The sequence below is a fragment of the Hemitrygon akajei genome, chromosome 3, assembly GCF_048418815.1.
Source record: "Hemitrygon akajei chromosome 3, sHemAka1.3, whole genome shotgun sequence".
In the NCBI taxonomy this organism is placed as follows: Eukaryota; Metazoa; Chordata; class Chondrichthyes; order Myliobatiformes; family Dasyatidae; genus Hemitrygon; species Hemitrygon akajei.
This window is the reverse complement of record NC_133126.1, coordinates 79,487,551-79,512,369: the sequence shown is the minus strand read 5'-3', so window position 1 is coordinate 79,512,369 and position 24,819 is coordinate 79,487,551. Positions and strand designations below refer to the sequence as shown.

Sequence of the window (24,819 nt, the reverse complement as noted above, 5' to 3'; positions counted from 1 at the left end):
CCAACACTTGGGCTAAGAATTAGTAAAACAGGTTTTAACAACAAGTGCTAAGGTATTTGACCTCCTACTCCATCACTGAGCTCTCTGTTGGGTCGAGTAGCAGAGCTCTAATGTGACGAAAGGGGCAAGCTTCACTTCACATCAGGTTCCTCGTTTCTGGATTTGGATATGGATATCTGTGCCAAGCTGGCTCGTTTGAATGGAGTGGCCAGCACTGTGGAAAAGTCTAGGTAGGTGTTTGCGTTAATTTAACTCAAAGTTTGCAATTATTTTCAGCATTTTAGCATCTGTTCTGATTATATATACCTAATCCTTTTTATTTTTCTAAACATACTAATCATTTAGAGATCAGCTATATCTATTTGCAGTTTTCATAGAACATAGAAATCTACAGCACATTACAGGCCTTTTGGCCCACAATGTTGTGCTGACTGTGTAACCTACTCTAGAAACTGCCTAGAATCTCCCTACCACATAGCCCTCTATTTTTCTAAGCTCCATGTACCTATTTAAGTGACCCCATTGCATCCACCTCTACCACCGTCGCTGGCAGTGCATTCCACGCACCCACCACTCTCTGTGGGAAAAATTTACCTCCAACATCCCCCCATGTACCTACTTCCAAGCATCCTGAAACTATGCCCCCTTATGGTAGCCATTTTTCAATAACTTTGTCCACCAGAAACATTTTAAAACACTTTGAAATCCTTCGACATTGATGAGCCACCCAAATCCATCATAGTATCCTGATGATGGACTCAGAAATACAAAACCTTACTTTTGATATTTTTTTCATGTTATAGGAAGAGGCTATTCATCCCATCAGGTCTGTGCTGGCTCTCAGAGCACTCCCGTCAGTCCCATTCCCCTTTGATGTACTGCCATCTTTCATCTCTCATATGTTCATGAACTCTGATCAGATTCTCCTGCTACTCACCCAGTTGATGAGCTAAGTTACTTACAATAGCCAATTAACCCACCAATCAGCTCGTCTCTGGAGCGTAGGGGGAATCTGAGGCACCCACAATCACAGGGAGAATGAATAAAATCTGCATAGGCTTCACCAGCTATCAGGATAACTGGAACTGGGAAGCAGCATCAGTAACTGCAGCACTGAGGTCCACATAGCGCTCATTCTACTCTGCCCCACTTGATGCCTCTTGGAGGAGAGTCTGAGCCTTTTCAGATCCTTACATGGAGAGAAATTCTGAGCAGGAAGGTGGTGAGTCCAGGAGGCACATGAAGTCCAGGCTGATAAAGCCCGTTGTGTTTATATCAAAGATGCATAACACAGATAAGACGCATGAGATAACTGTGCCCCAAAACCTTTGAAGGTAGTTTATTCACGCAAAGAATTATAAATGATTTCAATTTCTTTACTCATAAGTTTCCTGGCTTGAATATAGAGAACATAAACAGGAATAGAACCTTTAGCCCACAATGTTGTGCCAAACCAATTATATTAGTAATCTAAAGGTTATCTAAACTAATTTCTTCGGACTACACAATGTCCATATCCTTCCATTTTCCTCACAATATCTCTTAAAAGTCTCTAACGTTTCTGCCTCTATCACCACCCCAGGCAGAACTTTCCAGGCACCCACCATTCTCTGTGTAAAAAAAACTTGCCCCTCACATCTCCAGTGAAATTACCCTCTCTCACCTTAAATGCATGCCTGCGGGACAAAGACACTGTTTGTCTACTCTGTCTAGGCTTCTCATAATTTTATAGATCTCTATCAGTTCTCCCCTCAGTCTCTGCTCTAGAGAAAACAAACCAAGTTTGTCCAACATTTTGTGATAGCACATGCCCTCTAAACCAGGCAACATCCTGCTAAACCTCCTCTGCACCCTCTCCAAAGCCTCGACATCCTTCCTACAATGGGGCGACCAGAACTGTGTGCAATACTCCAGATGCGGCCTAATTAGAGTTTTATAAAGTTGCAACATAACTTTCTGACTTTTGCACTCAATGTCTAGTCTAATAAAGGCAAACGTGCCATATGCTTTCTTAACCACCCTATCAACTTCTTTCAGGCACCTCTGCTAATCAGTTTTGTGAAGAATCTCGCCCTTAACAGTGCACTACCTCATTGCATTTGACCTACCAAGGTGCAACACTTCACATTTAGCCTGGTTAAACTCCATCTACCATTTCTCAGCTCGTATCTACAAATGATCTAGATTGTCCTGTCTTCTTTTTCAGTCTTCTACTCTTTCTGCAACACTGCCAACCTTCGCATCATCTGCAAACTTCCTAACCCATCCATCTACATTTTCATCCAGACCATTTATATACAACATAAACAGCAGAGGTCCCAGTACAGATCCCTGCGAGACACCACTAATCACAGACCTCCAACCAGAATAAGTTCCTTCAACTACCACCCCCCGTCTTCCCTGGGTAAGCCAGTTCAGAATCCAAACCATTGATCCTGTGCATTTTAATCTTCTGGATGAGCCCACCACGTGGGATCTGCAGCTCGATCTTCATCAATTACCCTCATCATTATCTCATCAAAAAATCAAACTAGTAAGACACGACATGCTCTCCCTAATTAAGCCATAGTTTTCCAAAAGCTCATAAATCCTATCCCTAAGAATTCCTTCCAGTAACATCTCGACCACTGACCAGTCTATAATTTCCAGGGTTATCCCTGGTTCCCTTCTTGAATAATGGAACATTAGCTATTTGCCAGTCCTTCAGGATCTTGCCTCTGGCTAGAGAGAACATGAAGATATTGATCAAAGCCCCAGCAATATCATCTCTTGTCTCTCTCAATAACCTGGGGTATTTACCATCAGTCCCTGGGGACCTATCCATCTTAATGCTCTTTAGGAGACCCAACACTATAACCTCCTTTACCTCAAAAAGCCCCAGTATATCAATATCCTCAGAACTAATCTTCCTATCCTCCACACCCTTCTCCTGATATAATATAGAAACCTCATCCACATCCTCCGCTTCCAAGCAAACGTTCCTTCTTTTATCCTTGAGTGGTCCCACCATCTCCCTAGTTATCCTCTTGCTACTGATGTATCTATAGAATGCCCTGGGATTCTCTTTAAATCCTACTTGCCAAGGACTTTTCATGGGCCCTCCTGGCTTTTCTAAAGTTTTTTCTGGCTTCTTTGTGATCCTCAAGGGCCTCAATTCAACTCTAGTTTCCTAAGCTTTACATATATTTCCTATTTCTTCTAGACTCCATTCATCAAGTCTGTCGACATCCAAGGTTCTCTTACCCTGCAATCTTTGCACAACATTCTGACAGGAACATACCTGTTCTCTACTCTGTGCAGTTGGTCTTTATACACCCTCCACATGTCAGCTGTGGGCTTACCCAAAAACAGCTGTTTCCAATTAACTCTGCCTAGTTACTGCCTAATACCTTTGCAATTTGCCCTGCTCTAACTTAATCGTCACTCGCAAGGTTTATCTTTATCTATAGCTATCTTAAACTTAAGGAGTTGTGGTCGCAGTTCCCTAACTGTTCACCCATTGAAAAGTCAGTCACCTGGCCAGGTTCATTACCCAACACCAGGTCCAGATCAGCCCCTCCTGTTGTTGGACTATCTACATAATGATTTAAGGAACCCTCCTGAACGTACCTAACAAACTCTGCCACATATGACCCTCTTACACTCAGAAGGTCCAAGTTAATATTATGGAATTCCTTCTTCTCCTGCCCTTTTACCTTTCCCACCCACCTGGCTTCATCTATCACTTTCTAGATGTCCTCTTTCCCCTCCCCCTACCTTTCTATTCTGTCGTCTTCCCCCTTCCTTTTCAGTCCTGAAGAAGTGTCTCAGCCCGAAACGTCGACTGTTTATTCCTTTCTATAGATGCTGCCTGGCCTGCTGAGATCCTCCAGCATTTTGCATGTGTGGCTTTGGATTTCCAGCCTCTGTAGACTTTCTTATGCCTATATTATGGAAGTTGAAGTCCCACATGACAACAACCCTATTGATTTTACAGCTTTCCTTAATTTGTATGCATATCTGTTCCTCAATGCCATAGTGGCTGTTGGGGGGATAATATGTCTGAATTGTTTTAATCAATGATTTGATTACTAATCATTTTAAATTTAATATTTAACACCCATATTTAAAAGATCATTCTTTGTTTGATCCCAGGGCTGAAGATCAGCCATGCTTGATGCCATTACTTTCATTTGTTTCCTTTCATAAATATTCCTTTACATAAGACAGGTTTTGTTTTTATTTTCAGGATGTTTCCAAGTCCTCCAATTTATGCTGGATGCACGTTTTAGCGAAACAATTGAAATCCGACTATGAACACTTTAGCAACCGACTCCCCTTGGGTACCCAGAATGCAACAGTAAGACAACAGGCAAAAGTTAAACGGGTACCTTTGGTTTATCATCAGAGATCATGTAGAGTTCCTGTTCACTCATCCAAACTTCAGCTTCTGCAGCATCAAGATAATATTGCTGGGCTTCATTTGTTCCTTCCAGACGCTTTTGCCTTTTCTCTGCTTCTTCCTGTAGTTTTTCCCACAATCCTTTCAACTCTTCCAACTGCTCTTCAATAGTAGCTGCATCGGGTCTTTGATCTGCAATCATCTTTTCTCCCCTTTCTAACACATCATCTATACGTGGCTGATGCCCTTGAATCTCCTTCTGCAAAGTCTGTGGAAACAAAAGAGAAGTCATGGTAGCAACATAATGGAGGTAACCAAGTGGACTTCTGAAGCCCAAATAACCATAAACTTTAATTTGCTATCAATTATTCTCCCAGAAGAAGGAAAGACAAACAAAATCAGGCGTATTGTGTTTTGAAGTTTTTGCTTAAGTGGAACAGTAATATTAATTGTTCACACTGCAAATTTTCATCAAGCGCAGGCTCAAATCTTTCTATAGACATCCCACACTCCCGCACTCTCTCACAGTTGATTTCCCTGGACAACAAAGATTTTGCTTCCTGAATACTTTTGGCTGTAATTTTTCGGTTGCTAACCATGAAAATGAATGTGAAATTTTCCTATCACACACCATTTTTTTGAAATTGTTTACATTTGTTATTTCAATTCATAATTCAAGAGGGAAGGCAGTTTTTTGGTCCACAAATCAAACAGGTCATCAATGACAAGAAAGATGAAGAATTTCTAGTGGGTTCAAACAAAATCATATAGAAGGTATTCAAGGATGTTGTAGAAATTTTTCTTGGCAACTACAGAGCACCAAACTATGTGCAGCTGGTTGACAACATGCTTCAAGCATACAAAACCATGAAGTGCAACATGTCAGTAAAGATTCATTTTCTGCATTCCCGTTTAGACTCCTTCCCTGCAAATCTTGGTTCATGGTGAAAGGCTTCACCAGGACATTGTAGTCATGGAGAAATGCAGGGCAACTGCAAACCATCAATGCTGGCTGATAATTGTTGGGGCGTTTAAGCAAGAAGCCCCAGACACTGAGTACAAATGAAAAATATCAACAAAACATTTTTAGCTTAGTTGAAGTATTGCAAAGCATCAGCACCATTATGCAATTAAACTCATTATATTCAACAAAAGTTAATTTCTTGTTTCTCCACATTCTAATGTGATACAAGTAGTCTGAAATGATATTTGTGTTCAGCTCTATGCGGTCTATGAAGAAGAAGAAGAAAGCCTTTAACTCCGAGTGAAGTCATGTACAACTGCAAGAATCCTGTGGGTGGTGTGCTGGGCGTTGCCAACCACCTTAGATCTGGTTTACCTGTAGGGACATGTTTGGCACAACTTTGTGGGCTGAAGGGCCTGTATTGTGCTGTAGGTTTTCTATGTTCTATTGTGAGATGTCTGTGGAAATTTCAGTGGATTTAATCTACAGGAATGAGTGTTATGGTATGATCATAAAGGAAAAGACTTCCCATCACTTAATTCTCTGCCTAAATTACCCTACAGCAAGTATAACTAACAAGGAATTATGATGAAAACCATACTGCTTCAAAGTCCTTTACATGATGATTTAAAAGCAGTAGTGGGATACAGGTGGCCCCCATTTTTCGAACGTTTGCTTTACAACACTTCGCTGTTACGAAAGACCTACGTTAGTTACCTGTTTTCGCTAATGCAGTGTCCGCCCAGAGCAGCCGAGCTCCTCCCCCGGAACTGCATTCTAGCCACCATAGCTTAAAAACTTGCCTGTGAGCATCTGTGCTTTATGTCGATTTATTTTGTGCATCCGTTAGCAAGATGAGATCTAAGGTATCGGAAGAGCCTAAAAGAGCTCGTAAGGCTGTTACACTTAGCGTAAAACTAGACATAATTAAGCGTTTCGATTGTGGTGAATGAAGTAATGACATCATCCGCACGTTGAACCATTCACACTATTTATACGCAGAGAGAAAGAATCTTGAAAGCTGCCGATGTTACTGCTGGTTCTGCTCGTAGCACAGTGGTCTCTCTTAGTCAGCATCCAATAATGGATAAAATGGAAAGTCAATTGCTTGAGTGGATTGATGGGTGTACAAAGCGTGGTGTTCCATTAAGTTACCTTATACTCAATAAACTGAAACAGAAAGCACTGGACGATGATGATGAAAGTGTTGCAAAAGTGGAATTTAAAGGTAGTCATGGGTGGATTGATCGGTTTCTGAGGCGAGGGCAGCTTCATAGCTTAAAGTTTACTGGAGAGAGGCTGATACTGAAGCTGCTAAAAAGTTCCCAGCAGAACTGAAGGAAATAATTAAAGGTGGTTATTCATATAAGCCAGTGTTTAACTGTGACGAAACTTCAATTTATCGGAAAAAATTGCTGAGCACCCCAACCTCCGACAACTCAGCCTAACACACCATCATCAGTGTGCTCGCTGTCTTCCCGATTCCGGTAAGTGAAACTACACTGTACATACATTATTTCTACTTTATATAGGCTGTGCATTTTATGTGTTATTTGGTATGATTTGGCAGCTTCATAGCTTAAAGGTTACTGGAGAGACTGCTTCCGCTATGTAGTGAGATTTTTGCTATGCTAGACAGTGCTGCAATGATTACAAAAAAGTATTTCTACTTTATATTTCTACTGTGTATTTATCATATCGTTCCTGCTTTTATTATATGTTACTGTTACTTTAGGTTTTATGTGTTATTTGGCATGATTTTGTAGGTTATTTTTTGGGTCTGGGAACACTTACAAATTTTTCCCATATTAATAAATGGTAATTGCTTATTCACTTTACGACATTCCAGCTTACGAACTGTTTCATAGGAATGCTCTACCTTCAGATAGCAGGGGAAACCTGTATCAGACTCTACCCTGAGGTAATTTGTAATATGAAACAACTCAAACATAATGATGAAATAAAATAGACCTTAGCTCTGGCCAGTCTAGTGTCTAAACTTCTAGTCAAATATACGTTAATTAAAATTATCATTTTAAAAGCAACTGACAAATAAAGGTTATTCTTTGAGTTCAATTTTCCATGTACAGAACTTCATTGAAATGCTTGATGGAAGTTTTCAATTAATATGACCTACCTTATTCTTTTTCATTAGGAGCTGCACTGCCTGTAGATTGTGGCCATGGTCTGTGCTCGTTGCTAAGGGCATTCGTTCCTTCACCCAAAGCTAAGAGAGAACACGTGGAGGGTATAAATATTCAAAAATGACTTTAATCAATATCTGTGCAATTTATGACTTTAGTTAATCTGTCTGAAAAAAATTACTGTTACTTCTTACAGATTCGTCTTCCAGATCCCGAAAAAACTGAAAACTCCTCTTTGATGAGAGAAGACTTTGACGCCGTTTCTGCAGTGGGCTCATCAGCTGTAAGAACCTCTTCTCTATTTTCTTTTCCTTCCCATCAGTCTCCAATTGTCTTTCTTGGGAGAGAATTGTGGCCTGACTTAGAAGATCCTCCACCTCTTTCTGTCGCACTTCCACTTGATTCTCCGTCATCTGTTCACAAGTAAAACAATCCATTCATACATTTAATTGGAAATAAGACCAAGACTGCTGGCCAATGGTTAGACATCACTTCACACGTTTGGTTGATGACAAATCAGGTTTTATCACATCCCATATTCTGGTGTCTTTATGTGAAAGTCATCAGCTCTTCCATAATTTGAAATGAAATTTTAAAAATTGGCAAAAAGACAGAAATAACAGATAGGGCTGAAGGACTTTCAGAGAAGAAAACTTGAGAGCTACAAAATTACTTTGGAAATAATGTTTTTGAATCATTCTTAAATATAATAATGGATATGTTACATAATTTAAAAATTAGTGTGATCACCAACAAAAGGCCAAGTGGAGTTTAATTCAGCAGTTCATGACTATCAGTTCCTGAAATACTTTTCTAAATCTAGGTGAGCAAAATCAAGAGAGAATATTTTTAGGTTATAATAAATTGTTCTTATTTGAATAGGACACTGTCTAATATCCAAATGTTATGAAGCAATGCAGATCATAGACATACATCAACTCAATGTACTCTCAGCAAATTCATATTGCTGGAATTTTCATAATGAGTGCCATAGCAAATGAGGACTGATTATGTACCAATGAATCTGGATTCTTTCCTTTTGCTTGTTTTTTCTTTCCACTCTTTTCTATAAGTGTATACCCCAGATAACTACTTTGTGGAGATTTTGTGATATATATGATTATATGATGTATATGTACAATGTCTGAAATACATCTTATGGAAATGTTTGTTTGATGAACTTCAATAAAAATATAAATTACAAAAAAATATTAAGCATAAACACCTGAGAGGGGATTGAAAAATAATTATTCTACTTAAGTATAACTCCAATGCATAAATACGATAATCTTTAAACTATTTTTGATTGTGTGCACAGTTTGTCCACTAGTGGGTGCTGTTTGAAGTAGCAAGTGAGAGAGTGTCATTGCTGCAAAGTTGCACCCATTTGAAAAGAACAAGTCTTGTCAGGAGTGAGTTTTATTTGCACCAATAAAAAGAGAGGAGGTGTATGTGGTGTGACCATTGCTGGAGCAGGACAGTATTAGATGGGAGGCTTTGGCTCAATAGACTTGGGTAAAAACAGTCGGAGGTTCTAAATTAGTTTCTAATAATTTGTCTTTCTTTGTCTATCAGTATATAGCTAGTGGGCAGAGAATGGGTACAGAGTTAGTGATATGTTAATTGTGTGAGATATGGGAAGACTGGGAGACCTTCAGTCTCCCTGATATCAGCATCTGCACTAAATGCATTGAGCTGGAGATTCTTAGTGACCACATTAAGAACCTGGAGCTGCAATCTGGGACCTTTGGCTCATATGGGAAAATGAGGAGATGATTGATAGGAGCTACAGGGAGGTAGTTACTCATAAGCTGCAGGAGGCAGGTACCTGGGTAACTGAGGGGGACAGGGAATAGGCAGCCAGTGCAGGGTACCCCTACAGCTGTTACCCTCAATAATAAGTATACTATTTTGGATACTGTTGGGGTGGTGGTGAGGAGTTGATCTGCCAGGGAGAAACTGCAGCCCGCAGGTCTCCAGCGCTGAGTCTGGCTCAGAAGGGAAGGGAGGAGGAGAGGAGTGATAGGGGATTCCATGGTTAGAGGAGCAGACAGGGGATTCTGGGGGTGTGAAGAAGAAACCCAGATGGTACTTTGCCTCCCAGGTGCCAGGGTAATTTATTGATTGCTTCTGTTTACATTAACATTTCAGAGTTGAAGGCTTAAATCAGTTGAAGAATTAAATAATTGATATTTAAATCTGAGATTGATAAGTTTTATTAATTGCAATGCCTGATGGAAGGAGTTGGGTCACGGTTATGCTCATCTTTGAACGGTAAACAAGAGAAAATCTGCAGACGCTGGAAATCTGAGCAACGCACACAAAATGCTGGAGGAACTCAGTAGGCCAGGCAGCATGTATGGAGAAAAGTACCGTCAACGTCTCGGGCCGAAACCCTTCGGCAGGACTCTGAATGGTAATGTCTTTTTAGCGAGCAAATTGGCCCATCCTCTTTCCTATGTGAAGCTTCAATTTAGCCATGAAGATAATTTAGGGAGAGATATGCCAATGCTTTTTCCAGTCAGGAAAGAGAAGAAAATCAATTGTTTAGCTGCACTTGTCATTAATTTCAAATCCACTTACAAAACATCCAGTGGAACCTAGTTGAACTAGCCAGTTACACTAGTTTACATACAAACAAGAAATGCAGGTCAGGAACCATCCATGTAGAGAGAGAAATAGTAAATAGAGTCATAACCTGTAGCTTTTTCAGCAGGATATTGACACTGGTCAAGTCCTTTCCAAAGTCTTCAGAATGCAGCTGTGACTCCAGGTCATCCATCCACTTGTTCAAGTCTTCACAGCCCTGTGAGAAAAGCTCTGATCGATTTGCTTGGAACAGCCGGTGTGCCTTGTCTTTAGTGGTGGAATCCAGGATTTCCCACTGATCATGCAGTTCCTTCAGTTTTTCGGAGACAACCGGTTTAAAATCTGGCTTCTCATCCATCAGCTGCTTTCCTTCCTGATAATGGTACAGCAGAAAAGAAAATGTGTTATGATAAATACAAGCAATCCTGCAGATGTTGGAAATCCAGAGCATCACACACAAAATTCTGGAGGGATTCAGCAGATCCCAGCCTGAAATGTTGACTCTTTATTCCCCTCCATAGATGCTGTCTGACCTGCTGAGTTCCTTCAGCATTTTGTGTGTGTTACTCTATATGTCTAATGAAAAGTGCATTGAAATCACTTCTGAGTCAATCTCTCTCCTATTATATTAATAGCCAAATATAATTCAGAGGCAGTCAAATTCTTCCTTGGTGTGTGGACATGTCAGAAGAAATTCCTTAACATTCAGCCTAGCCCTGGATTGGGATAAGAGCAGACAGTATAGGTAAGTATTTAATTGGAGAAGGGCTAATTAAGATGCCATCAGGCAGGAAATTGGCAGTATATCGGAAATAGCTGTTCTCAAGGAAATGTACAATAGAAATTTAAAGGTTGTTTAGGGAGTACTTACATAGGGTTCTGGATAGTTTTGTTCCATTAAGACAGGGAAAAGATGGTAGGGTGAAGGAATCATGGTTGACAAGAGATGTGGAACATCTAGTCAAGCAGAAGGAGGAAGCATCTTAAGGTTTAAGAAGCAAAGAGCTCTCAGGGCTCCTGAGAGTTATAAGGTAGCCAGGATGGAGATTAATAAGGGACTTAGGAGAATTAGAAGGGGACAGGAGAATGGATAAAAGAAGAAACGTACCTGGAGTCAGACAAGTTATGAGAGGTCCCAAATGAATACTTTGCAGCAGTGAGAGGGACCTTGATGAATATGAAGTCAGCGTAGTACAGGCTAATATACTGAAACATGTTGAGGTTAAGAAAGAGGATGTGTTGGAAATTTAGAAAAACATGACAATAGGTAAGTCCCTGGGGAGAGATGGGATATACGCCAGGTTACAACGGAAGCAAGGGAAAAGACTGCTGTCCGACTGGCATCTTCACTGACAGCAAGAGAAGTACCAGAAGATTGGAAGTTGGCAACAGTTATTCTTTTGTTCAAGAAAGGTAATAGGATAATCCTAGGTATTAGAGACCAGTGAGTCTTACATCAATGCTGGGCAAACTATTGGAGAGGATTCTTAGAGACAAGACTAACAAGCGTTTGGTGAAGCATAATCTGATTAAGGATGGTCAGCATGGCTGTGTCATGCCTCACGAGCCTGACTGACCCTTCTTGAGGAAGTGAAAAAACAATTTTAAGGAGGAAGAGCGGTGGATGTGACATATATGGATTTTAGTAAGGCTTTCTACAAGGTTCCCCATGGTAGGCACATTCAGAAGGACAGAGGACATGGGATCCAGGGAAACTAGGATGCATGGATTCAGAATTGGCAAGCCCACAGAAGGCAGAGGGTGGTCATAGTTGGAGCACATTCTGACTGGAGGTCAGTGACTAGTGGTGTTCCACGGTGATCTGTTCTGCAAACCTGCTCTTTTGATATTTATAAATGATTTGAATGAGGAAGAGGAGGGATGGGTTAGTATGTTTGTAGGCTGGTGGTGTTGTGGATAGTGTAAAATCAAAGTTAGAGGAAGGGGTCTGTTTGATCTTGGAGTAGGTTAAAATGTTGGCACAACTTTGTGGGCTGAAAGGATAGTACTGTGCTGTACAATTCTATGTTATATTTTAAATGGGGAAAGAAATACATTATTAGCACTGCTAGAATATTACTGGAGGTGTAATTTATTATAGCAAAAGTTGAATGCAGATGTGACTAAAGCCAATAACATAAAATTTTATTAATTTGATCAGGCCGACTTGGAACTGTGAAAGCAATCTCAAACCCAAATGAGAAGAATTCCTAAATATCCTACACTAATCTTAAAATATTTACATGCTGCACTACTTAGAGATCTTTTAAATTGTTTTTAATGTGAATATAGGATTAAGAAGATTAAATCCACTATTTGTCTTTAGTATATATATCATTTGCTTAGATCATCTACAATTTCCAACTGAAGTTGCTGTGTTTTTTTCCTTAAAGATAAGCAAAAGAAAGACAAATTATGTAAATAAGTGTGTAAATACATCATAAGAATTGGTGGGATTTTACTTATAATTATCAAAAGGATAATTAATGAAACTGAAGATTGAAGTTAAGTTGTGGATGATGTCAGAAATGAAAGATGAAATGTTACTCGGCTACTTGACATACTGTACCTTATATAATTTGGATATAAAGTAAGTCACTAAAAACAATTTGCATTCCATTTAAAATGCAAACGGATTAGCACATTGGAGAATGATTTCCACATGATTTAAAAGAATTGCATTATTATTTTGACTGGATGGAAATATTTACTCTGTGGATAATGGATAATAAACTATTGGCAGCCTCCATTAAGTTTATAAAACACAGGTTCTCAAAATCTATTTACAGCAAAAATTACTTCTGTTTTATGTTGCACTTCTTTTCATGTAGTATAAACTTTCTTGCCACTTGAAAAGCCATTTATTAAGAAATTTTGGTAGTGACCTACACAAGAGTAAATGACTAAACATTATTGTACAAGGTAGAGATATTGAGAAATGTCTTAAAGGTGGAGACAAAAGACAGCGGTTCAGCAGGAAACTCCAAAAAGTAAGGCCACGAGTGTTGAAAGTACATCTACCAAGGGCAAACACGGGCCAAAGGTGAGAGTTGGAGGAACACAGGTATCTCAAAATGTTATAGAACTAGAAGAACAATGAGAAAGACAGGGGTGGGAAACATCAGAATGAGTTTTAAAATTGAACTGTTACTGAACACAAAATTAATTTTGATCATCTATCTACCAACATAACAAGGAGAAGAAATTTTCTAAAACAGCTCATCAAAATAGAAAGAGTTTCAGCAAAACCTAGGCAAAATACATGATTTAACAACCTTATCTGATTTTTCCGTGTGATTTTTCTGAGATTATTGATTATGAACAATCTAGAAAATCTTGTCCATATATTATTATGTCTAAGTACAATGGTGTTTAAATGCCCTGTGTTATGTCCTACTAAGTAGGGATTTATTCCCAGGAAAAGACATGACATAAAAACCAGCACTGACAATATTTGAACAAGATATTTAAGTACATAGTACAGTCGGCCCTCCTTATCTGTGGGGGATTGGTTCCGGATACCAAAAATGCGGATGCTCAAGTCCCTTATATAAAATGGCGTAGTATTTGCATATAACCTACGCACATCCTCCCGTATATTTTAAATCATCTCTAGGTTACTTATAATACCTAATACAATGTAAATGCTATGCAAACAGTTGTTACACTGTATTGTTTAGGGAATAACGACAAGAAAAAAGACTGTACATGTTCAGTACAGACGCAACCATCGTAGCTCTTTTGGGAACGCTGATGCCGCCTCAGCATCAGCCGATCCCGATTCTCCAGTGATCTTTAAGTTCTTGAGGCTATAGCGCCTTGACATAACTAGCCAGCCATCCGTTACTAGCCTTAAACTCCTTCCTCTCGCTCAGAACACAAGTAGCGAACGAACGAGACGAGAGGCGAACAATGCTGAACGGCTGGGTTTTCCCGATCCGCGGTTGGTTGAATCTGCGCATGCGGAACCCGCGGGTAAGGAGGGCCGACTGTAACTCAGTAACAACACGAGGAGGAGGAAATGGAGAACAGGAAAGTTGCTCTATTAGGCACATTGTCACAAGTCTTTCGTACGTATTTACATCCCTCAGCCTCGCTTCACCTCGTCAATTTTGTCCAGCCATTCCTTGTTTGATGCCAGCTCAGCCATAAATGCTTGATGTTTCTGCCATTTTGTGTGGAGATTGCGAGCCTCGTCATAAGTAGTGTCCTGGGCTGTTAGCATCTTCTCATTGATCCAAAAAGTAAGCTGGAAGGAAAAACAGGTAAAACAATTTCTATATTAATTACAGCTTGAAAGATCACAGCACAATAAGAGGTTGGATGCTGAATTTTGTCTTGTTCGTTCATTCGTTATGTATCGTGTCGGTATGACATGGGCAATCATGGCCTTTCCGTGACCATGATTCCTCTTAGGAATTTTTTTCTACAGAAGTGGTTTGTCTTCTTCTGGGCAGCACCTTTACAAGACGAGTAAACCCAGCCGTTATCAATACACTTCATCGATTGCCTGGCATCTGTGGTCACATAACCAGGATTTGTGATACGAACCGGCTGCTTATACCACCATCTACCACCTGCTCCCATGGCTTCATGTGACCCTGATCGGGGGGATAAACACCCTGCCCAAGTTTGACCTGCAGGCTATCGGAGGAAGGAACACCTTACACTGCCTTTGGTAGAGACGTATCTCCACCCCACCACCCAATTCATCTAATTGGTAATGTCAATTGCTTAAACATTGTTTTAAAGACTATATTCTAGTTTGACTCATGCAGAGATGATCACACTGCTTACTCTAGACCTATCAGATTTAATTTAATTGCTTAATTAAACTATATTCATTGGATTCAGGAGCAAAAAGAGCTGTGATTTTCTTCTTCCTATCTCACAGCATGAACCATTGGCAAGAATATTAAATGGTTTCTTGGTTATTAATGGAGTAGGGCATTGAATGCACGTTTGCTAAATGACACAGCTTCAGAATGATAAGCTGATAGAGATGATTGAACAGTCTGTGACAGCATTAGTCCAGATATAATGATCATTGCTGAATGATGCTCTAATCGGCTGGATTGCTTTTTACACAGGGTTTAGGAAAAACCAGAAAACGCTGATGAGATGACGAACATGAAACATTACCTATTTCACTCCACAAATGTTGCCAGACCTTCCAAATATTTCCAGCAATTTTATTTTTGATTTCAAAGAGCTTTATTCTTGGTTCAGTGGCATTAGAGTCACAGAGTTGTAATTCCGTGCGGTGTAGAAACAAGGCCCTTTGACCCACTGAATCTATGCAGATCATCATGTCTATCTATACTAATTCCACTAGCCTAAAATAATTCAATATGCCTTAATGCCTTTGTCTTTCAATACCTGTCCGGATGCCTCTTAAATATTTTAATTGTTGCAGCCTCCATCACCTCCATTCCAGACGTAGATGACTCTGTGTAAAAAATTTACCCCACAGAATTCTACTAAATCTTCTCCCTCACACATTCAACTCAAGTCCCCTAGCTTAGATATCAGTAGCTTGGGAAATAAAGACCCTAGTTATCTACCCCATTCTATGGCTCTCATCACTTTATACACTTCTGTTATTTCACTGCCCAGCCTCCCTTGCTCCTGGGAAAATGAACCCAGTCTATTCACTATATCCTTATGACTCAAGCCTTCCAATCCAGGACCCAACATTATGAATCACTTCCTCTAGTTTAATCACATGTTTGCTGTAGTACGGCAACCAGAACTGCACACGATGCTCCAAGAGTCGTCTAACCAAAACTTTTGTACTACTGTAAAATAATTCCCCAGCTCTTATACTCTGTGCCTCAGTTGATGAAGACAGGCATACCATATGCCTTCTTCACTATCCTACTACTATGTTCAGGCAGCTATGCAAGTACTCCAAGGTTTCTCTGTTCACCAATGTTCTCCAGAGCCCTTCCATTTGCTGCGTATGTTCTGCCCAGATTTAACATCTCAAAATGCATCATTTCACACTTGACTGAGTTAAATTCCATCCACCATTCCTTGTTCACTTTCTTAGTTGATCAACACCTAGTTGTAACTTCAAACAACTTGCTTCACTGCTCAACAATACTGGTGTCATCTGCAAACTAACTAATCAAGCTACTTACATTCTCATCCAAATCATTACTATACAGTTGATTGCAGTTAATTGGGCCTTTGGTTAATTGGGGCAGCACTGATCTGGGACAACTCCTTAAGAACAAAAACTAATCAAGAAAATATTTGGGATTCCCCTTGCTATTTCGGACACTATGCTACTTAATTGTTATGGGAAAAAGTTGCCAAGCAGTTTGCAGCTAGCATAAGACATTTCAAAACTGTTTTGCTCACTGTGGTTTCAAGCATTCAGGCTTGAAGATATCAGAAACAGCCGAGAGTGAAAATGAAATGATTTCACTTCAACAAGCTGGGAACTATGAAGAATTTGAAGGTTTCTTGAATGTTGCAATTCTGGAATATTACATCTTGAATGAAATTCTGGAATTTTAATAAAAATAAAGATTTGGAGGATACAATCATTGAAATTATTATATCAAAACACCAAGGCAGGAAATATGAAGATGAGGAAAGTGATGAAGATGATGCATCTGAACTTGATCTAGTGACAACACAGAGTCAGGAAATTTACTATTGGATTACAACATTACTTCATACAGGAAGGCAATGAGTACAGTCTATTTTCTGCACTAGGTGACTGTGCTGATTTTGTTTGTATACAAGTCAATCAAAAGAACACAACAGCGTATACAGGATGAATTACTCTATTGATAACGAATAGGAACTAATACACAGATTTATAGTACTGTAGTAGATTGATAGTATTCTGATTTGTCTGTATTTCATTTAAATACATAATTTGTTACTCAGTTAATTGCTAGTTTATCTTTTTTATACCTTTTTAACAATGTCCATGAAACATTGGCTAATTGGGCAGCAATTTAATTGGGCCAAAATATACTGGTACTCGACATCCACTGTATCCACTGAATCCACTGTATAGACATATAACAAAAACACAGCACCAATCCCTACAGCACACAATTGGTCATAGGCCTGTAATATGAATAACAACCCCCCGCCCCCATCACCTTCTACTTTCTTCCACCAAGCAAATTTTGTACCAAAAAGCTCGCTCTGGGAGAGAGTGAGCAGCTTCAGGTTCCTGGGTGTCAAGATCTCTGAGGATCTAACCTGGTCCCAACATATTTATGTAGTCATAAAGAAGGCAAGACAGTGGCTATACTTTATTAGGAGTTTGAAGAGATTTGGCATGTCAACAAATGGACTCAAAAATTTCTATAGTTGTACTGTGGAGAGCATTCTGACAGGCTGCATCACTGTCTGGTATGGAGAGGGCTACTGCACAGGACTGAAAGAAGCTGCAGAAGGTTGTAAATCTAGTCAGCTCTATCTTGGGCACTATCCTACAAAGTACCCAGGATATCTTTAGGGAGCGGTGCCTCAGAAAGGCAGCGTCCATTATTAAGGACTTCCAGCACCCAGAGCATGCCCTTTTCTCACTGTTACCATCTGGTAGGAGATACAGAAGCCTGAAGGCACACACTCAGTGTTTCAAGAACAGCTTCTTCCCCTCCGCCATCCGATTCCTAAATGGACATTGAAGCTTTGGACACTACCTCACTTTTTAATATATGGTATTTCTGTTTTTGCATATTTAAAAAATATCTATTCAATATACCTAATTGATTTACTTGTTTATTTATTATCATGTTTTATTTTATTTTTTTTCTCTCTGCTAGATTATGTATTTCATTGAACTGTTGCTGCCAGGTAAACAAATTTCACATCACATGCCGGTGATAATAAACCTGAATCTGATTCTGATCTGTTCAGGGTGGCATGGTAGCTTTGCAGTTAGTGTATCACTTTACAACACCAGTGATTAATTCCCACCACTGTCCGTAAGGAGTTTATACTTCCTTTCCATGGGTGCCCGGTTCCTTCCCACCTTCCAAAGATGTGCATAATTAGGATCAGTGAATTGTCGCCATGCTACGTCAGTGCTAGAAGCATTGTGTCAGTTGTGGGCTGTCCCCAGCACAACCCTTGGACTGTGTTGGTCATTGATGCAAAAAAGATGCATTTCAATGTGTTTCAATGTTTTAATGTACACGTGACAAACAAAGCTAATCTCTTAACGATCTTCTGGAGCAGACAATCACATGGGACCTTAGCAACCTTGCAATTAGCCTGTCTTTCTTAATTCTCTTAGCCACCTCCTCAAAAAATTCAATTAAGTTTGTGAGATATTATTTCCTATGCACAAAGCCATGTTGGTTATCCATGCTTGTGTTTCCAAATGCAAATAAATCCTGTCACTTAGAATCCCTTTCAATAACTGCCCCACCACTGACATGAGGTTCAGAGGCCTATGCTTTATCCTTGCTGCCTTTCTTAAATAAATTCACAACAGTAGCCATCCTCCAGCCTTCCAGTACCTTACTTGCATCTAATGAAGTTACGAGAACACAGGAAAATGCCGCCTCTAAACTCTTCTTATCTCATTTTTAAAGGCCTCCCACTTGCCAGACATCCCTTCTGTGCAAACAGCCTCTCACAATCAATAATGAAAAGCTCCTGTCTGATACCAATTTCGGACTTTAAATTGAAGACCAGTCATAACTTTTTCTATGACTATCTTGAAGTTGATAGAATTGCAATCACTGATTCCAAAGTACACACCGTGACCTCACTGTTGCTATTTTGCCTCACTTCTATAGACTGTGTCCATCTCCCAGGTAAATACAGATGCAAAAAATCCAATTAAGAAATCTCCTATCTCTTTAGGCTCCATGCTAATGTTCAAGGATGACCAATTTTGTTTTTTGAGATCCTTTTGTTCTTAGTACATCTGTAGAAGCCTTGGGATTCTCCTTCACCTTGTCTGCTAGAGCAGCCTCATGCCTTCTTTCAGCCCTCCTCATTTCCTTCATAAGTATTCTTATTCTCAAGTACCTCATTTGTTCCTTCCTGCCTGTACCTGCTATGGCTCCTTCTTAACCAGGGTCTATCTCTTTAAAACCAAGGTTTTCTAAGCTTGTTAGAGTCACAGAGAAGTTCAGCATAGAACCCGGCCCATCCTGTCCATGTTGAAACCATTTAAACTGCCTACTCCTATCAGCCTGCACTGGGACCATTGTCCTCCATACCCCTACCATCTATGTACCTATTCAGACTTCTCTTAAACATTGAAATTGAGATCACATATGCACACTTGTGCTGGCAGCTCATTCCACACTCCCTTGACCCTCTGAGTGAAGAAGTTTCCTTGCCTTTTAATTCTGACAGGAACATACATATTTTGTATTCTCAAAATTTCACTTCTGAAGGCCTCCCACTTACCGAGTACACCTTTGCCTGAAAACAACCTGCCCCAATCCATACTCACCAGATCCTTTCAATAGCATCAAAATTGTCCTTTTTCCCATTTAGAATTTCAACCCAAATACCAGACCTACCCTTGTCCATAATTATATTGAAACTAACAGCATTATGATTACTAGATGTAAGTGTTTCCCTAAACAAAGTTCTGTCACCAGCCTGTCTCATTCCCATAGGAGGTCTAGTATCACACTCTCTCTAGTTGGGACTTCCATGCATTGATTAAGGAAACTTTCCTGAACACATTTGACAAGCTCTCCCATCCAGCCATTTCATGGTACGGGAGTCCCAATCAATATATGCTAAGTTTAAAATCACCTACTATCACAACATTATGTTTTCTTTGCAGAAGTCTGCAATCTCTATACAAATTTGCTCCACTAAATCTGCTGACTATTGGGTAGTCTATAACATAATCCCATTAACGTGGTCATCCCTTTCTTATTCAGAGTTCCACCCATATAGCCTCACTAAACAAGATCTCAAGTTTGTCCTGTCTGAGCATTGCTGTAACATTTTCTCTAATAATGCTACCCCTCCCCCTTTAATCCCTCCTGCTATATCACACTAAAACAATGGAATCCCAGAACAGTGAGCTGCCAGTCCTGCCCCTCCTGCAACCAAATCTCACCAATGGATATAGTGTCATAATTTCATGTGCTGATCCATGTCCTAAGCTCATTTGCCTTTCCTACAATTCTCTTTGCATTGAAGTATACACAACTTAGAACATTCTTCTCACCATGCTCAATCTTTTGCTTCCTGATTTTGTACACAGGCTTAACAACATCTTTCCCTATAAACACTTTATTATCTGCTCTGACTCTTGTTCCCAACCCCATGCAACTCTAGTTAAAACCCACCTACCCCCGTACGGTGCTAGCAAACCTTCCCACAAGGATATTACTTCCCCTCCAGTTTAGGTGCAAACCATCCTGCTTGCACAGGTCCTACCTTCCCTGGAAGAGAGCCCAAAAATCCAAAACTCTGAAGCCCTCCCTCCTGCACCATCTGCTTAGCCATGTGTTAAACTGTATTATCTTCCTATTTCTGGCCACATCTGCACATGGCACAGGTAGAAATCCTGAGATCACAGTCCTGCAACTTAGCACCTAAGTCCCTGAAGCCACTTTGCAGGACCTCGTCATCCTTTCCACCCATGTCATTGGTACCAACATAGACCACGACCTCGGGATACCCACCTGCATACTAAAAAAAGAATGTGGACTTGATTTATGATGTCCCTGACTCTGGCACCAGCAGACAACGTACTATCTGGGAAGCTTGTTGTCCTCCACAGAACCTCCAGTCTGTTCCCCTAACCATTGAATCACCTATCACTACAGCTCTCCTCTTCTTCCCCCTTCATTTCTCAGCTATAGAGCCAAACTCAGTGCCAGAGACCTGCTGGGTCATCCCCTCCAGCAGTATCCAAAGTGGTACACCTGTTATTGAGGGGATCAGACACAGGAGTACGAAGCACTGGCTGCCAATCCCCTTTTCCCCTTCCTGACAGACACCCTGTGTCCTGCACCTTGAGTGTAACTACCTCTCTATATATCCTGTCAATCAGCCTCTCAGCCTCCCTAATGATCCACAGTTCATCCAGCTCAAACTCCAGTTCTTTATCACGGCATGTAAGGAGCTGCAGCTGGATGCACTTCTTGCAGATGCCGTCACCAAGGACACTGAAGGTCTCCCTGCCTTCCCACATCCTGCAAGAGGAGCGCTCCACCTTTCAGCCGGGCATCCCCACTGCTCTAACCGTGCAAGAAAGAAAGAAAGAAAAATTAAATGGAAAAAGATAATTAATTAAATTAATTTTTCATTTAATGAAAAATTAAATGAAAAAGATCTACCTGCAGTCTCCACCTCTCTTTGCTGAAGCTTCTAGGAGCCACAGCCTGAACTCCCCACTCTAAAACTGGCTCACTCACACGATGGCCATTCCATATAAACCTCATTTCTTTTTATTGGAGTTTACCAATAGAATTATGCACACTCCAAAGTCTCCTAGTTGACCCGACTGCCCCCTTTTGAAATCTCTCTCTAGCTACACACACTCCAATGTCTCCTAGTGATGTGTGATGCACAGAATCTCCTGACTCACTCCTTTTGAAATCTAAAAGTGCTTGAATTAAACTGTACGAATTGTGATGAAAAGTTACAGGCATAATTTGTTCTAATCACAAACCTCTTGGCAGTTCTGTAGGAAATGCTGAAGATCTCGGTTATCTTTAAGATGTGCAGTCACCTCTTCAGCTTGCTTCTTATTATTTTTGTACCTAGAGCAACGATGGTATCATATTAGAAACAGGATACCAAAATGCATCTTGTTATTGAATCTCAGCTATTGCTTTAACAAATTCACCTGTTTTCTAAAAGTTTACTTACCTTTCATTGATTGATTTGACCTTGTCAACCACCTTGTCTTTAAAAGTATTTCCATCTTTAATGAGCTTTTCTCCTTCATCAATTGTCCCAATGATTTTGTCTTCATTGGCATCCATGCTTGTCATAAAACCCTCTTGCTTTTTTAAAGCATCTTCAGCTGCCTCCAAGGTTTTTGGCATTTCAACATGCATTAAGCTGTACTCCTATTGGAAATATTATAGTTTACTCAAAAATACTTCTTGAAACCTTTAGGAATAGCTATCATCGTTTCACACTCATAAGCTTTCTCCTTCCTTCATTTTCAATTTCTTTCCCAAGTCACAGTGTATTATGCACAATTATGAAACTAGTAAGCTATCTAACTTCAGGTCTTGCCATTGTCACACTCTAACCAACTGATAAAAAGCACATAACTGCTGCAGGAAACTGGTCAATGACATCCCTCAAAATCTAGATCATGGGGCTGGACATATATATTAATTATTATTGTGGTGATTTTCTCTACTTAAATGCTTACAACTCTAACACCACTTGCATTGTGTACTGCTACATTATGTAATCATTTATTCTGAATATTAGCATTCTCAGATTTCATATGTATAAACAGTTTCTTTAAAATAATTGCTGTTTAGTCAATGGTATATAATCAAAAACATTATCGGATTATGCAATGAATGTCATAAAATTATTTTCATTTGCCGCTACTTAGGACTGTATTCACTTTTAGCTCTGAGGCTAAAACCTACGTTGCAGAATGGAATAAAATCAAAATGGTTGAAATATTTAAATAACTAAATCAATGAATAAAGGATTTCAGATAGATTCCCAGGTTAAGGTCCAAAACCTTATGATTCTAGTGTTTTTTCAGTTAAACTTACCATGGAATAACTTATAGAATGCAATATCCTGGAAGGATATTTTGTAATTAGAAGCAGAATATATTATCAATGCATTCCCAAAGTTTGCTCTGATAGAAAAGTAATAAAATACAGTCAGTGCCCACTTTATTAGGTATACCTGCTCATTATTGCAAATATCTAATCAGCCAATCATGTGGCAGCAACTCAATGCATAAAAGTGTGCAGACATGGTCAAGAGGTTCAGTTGTTGTTCAGACCAAACATCAGAATGGGGAAGAAATATGATCCAAGTGACTTTGACTGTGAAATGATTGTTGGCATCACACAGGGTGGTTTTAGTTTCTCAGAAACTGCTGATCTCCTGGGATTTTTCCATGCAATAGTCTTTAGAGTTTTAAGAGAATGATGCAAAAAACAAACAAAAAAATCTGTGAGTGGTAGTTCTGTGAATGAAAATGTCTTGTTAATCAGGGAGGTTAGATCCAGACTGGTTCAAGCTGACAGGAAGGTGACAGTAACTCAATTAACCATGCATTACAACAGTAGTGTGCAGAAGAGTATCTCTGAATGCACAACACGTTGAACCTTGAAGTGGATGGGCTACAGCAGTGGTGGACCAGACTGTGTTGAGTTCTAACCTATAAAGTAGACACTGTGTATATATACACTAAAACCTTAGCAGAGATGGTCACTTTACAAATACCCTATTTGTACAAGTGTGGTAGTATTCTCAGCTTGAGACAAAAACTAAGCAGAATGAAACTTCCTAATTTTGTTTTGTGTCATAACCACTTGTACTATTATTTTTTTTTTTACAGGTGATTTCCACCACGTTTAATATTTGCATTAATGTTAAGTCTATAGGTGTATTACAAATTATGATAATAAAATACCTGATTGGTGAGAATGGTGTCTGCTTGTTTGCTGTCCCTGAGGAACTGCTGATATCCATGAGACTGAGAGAGAAGATCTTTTCTGTTTTCCCACATCTGTTGAAGCTCTTTCCAACCAGTCTCCAATCCCTTCAATCGTTGTTCTAATATTTCAAACTGTGGGTCTGTTTCTTCCCGAGTTATGATATTTCCACTATCTCTGATCCTTTGGTAATCTTCCTCATAGCGCTCTACTTCATTTTTAATGGCATTGTGTTGCCTGAGGAGCATTTCTGCTTCAGGTAAGGAGTTTGGCTCTTCCTGAGAAGCAATAGCTTTTTGTGTTTTGGATAACCACAGCTGAAAGTCATCTAAGTCTTGCAGAAATTTCTGCAATTTGCTTGCCTCGCCAAGTGATTCCTCATGACCTTGAACAGTGTGTTTCAACTCATCCCAAACATCATTGATTTCCTTAAGCCTTTTCAGGATTTCAGGAGCATGATTGGGATATTCATCTGCCAATGTATGAGCTACTTTCTGCAATTCTGGGAGTCTGGAATCAATGGCAGCCAAGTCCCTCTCAATCCCACTCAATTTCCTTTGAATAGTCATAACACTAGCCAAGTCAGTTCCCAGATCCAGAGTTGATTCAATGAGCTTGTTTTTCTCACAGATCCAAACTTTTGTCTCATCACACTCAAGATAATAATTCTGAAGGCTTAATGCAGAGTTCACATTGCTCTTCTTCATTCCAAATAACTTCTGGAATATCATCCATCTGTAAAGAATATTAACAAGAATCTTATAAAAGATGCATGCAGCTCCTTCATGTCAGAGAATCTATTAGTACTGAAGGAGACCATAAGAGATTCACCAGGTCGGTCCCTGTGATTAGAGGGGTGCCCTATCATAAACAGCCAAATATGTTAGACCTGTATTATTCAGAGTTTATGAAACATACAAGGTCCCATGACATGGTAAATGTTGAGATAGTTTCCATTAGTGAGATCTGAAAAAGATCACTCATTTAAAATTGAGGTATTCATAGGAATTGCTTCTCATGGAAGGTGATAAATCTCTAGAATTCTCTTCTGCAGAGGGTTGTGGAGTTTGGATCACTGGAAGTACTTAATAAGGAGACAAGAATTGCAGCCCCCCTGGTGCTGAGGACCATTTT

At 39.7% G+C, this 24,819-nt stretch overlaps 1 protein-coding gene across 3 annotated transcripts in view; it reads right to left on the bottom strand.

The window, feature by feature from the left end:
- The window catches only part of LOC140725142 (spectrin beta chain, non-erythrocytic 1-like), a 332,123-nt gene that overhangs the window by 88,882 nt on the left and 218,422 nt on the right, over nucleotides 1-24,819 (bottom strand). For all 3 annotated transcript variants that reach the window (XM_073040207.1, XM_073040210.1, XM_073040208.1), the window contains 8 exons: nucleotides 23,664-24,420; nucleotides 21,911-22,113; nucleotides 21,711-21,801; nucleotides 14,181-14,327; nucleotides 10,188-10,451; nucleotides 7,684-7,902; nucleotides 7,483-7,572; nucleotides 4,371-4,649 (listed from right to left, as the gene is read on the bottom strand). In XM_073040207.1, coding sequence (XP_072896308.1) covers nucleotides 4,371-4,649; nucleotides 7,483-7,572; nucleotides 7,684-7,902; nucleotides 10,188-10,451; nucleotides 14,181-14,327; nucleotides 21,711-21,801; nucleotides 21,911-22,113; nucleotides 23,664-24,420 — 2,050 coding nt within the window. The remainder of the gene's footprint in view (nucleotides 1-4,370; nucleotides 4,650-7,482; nucleotides 7,573-7,683; nucleotides 7,903-10,187; nucleotides 10,452-14,180; nucleotides 14,328-21,710; nucleotides 21,802-21,910; nucleotides 22,114-23,663; nucleotides 24,421-24,819) is intronic.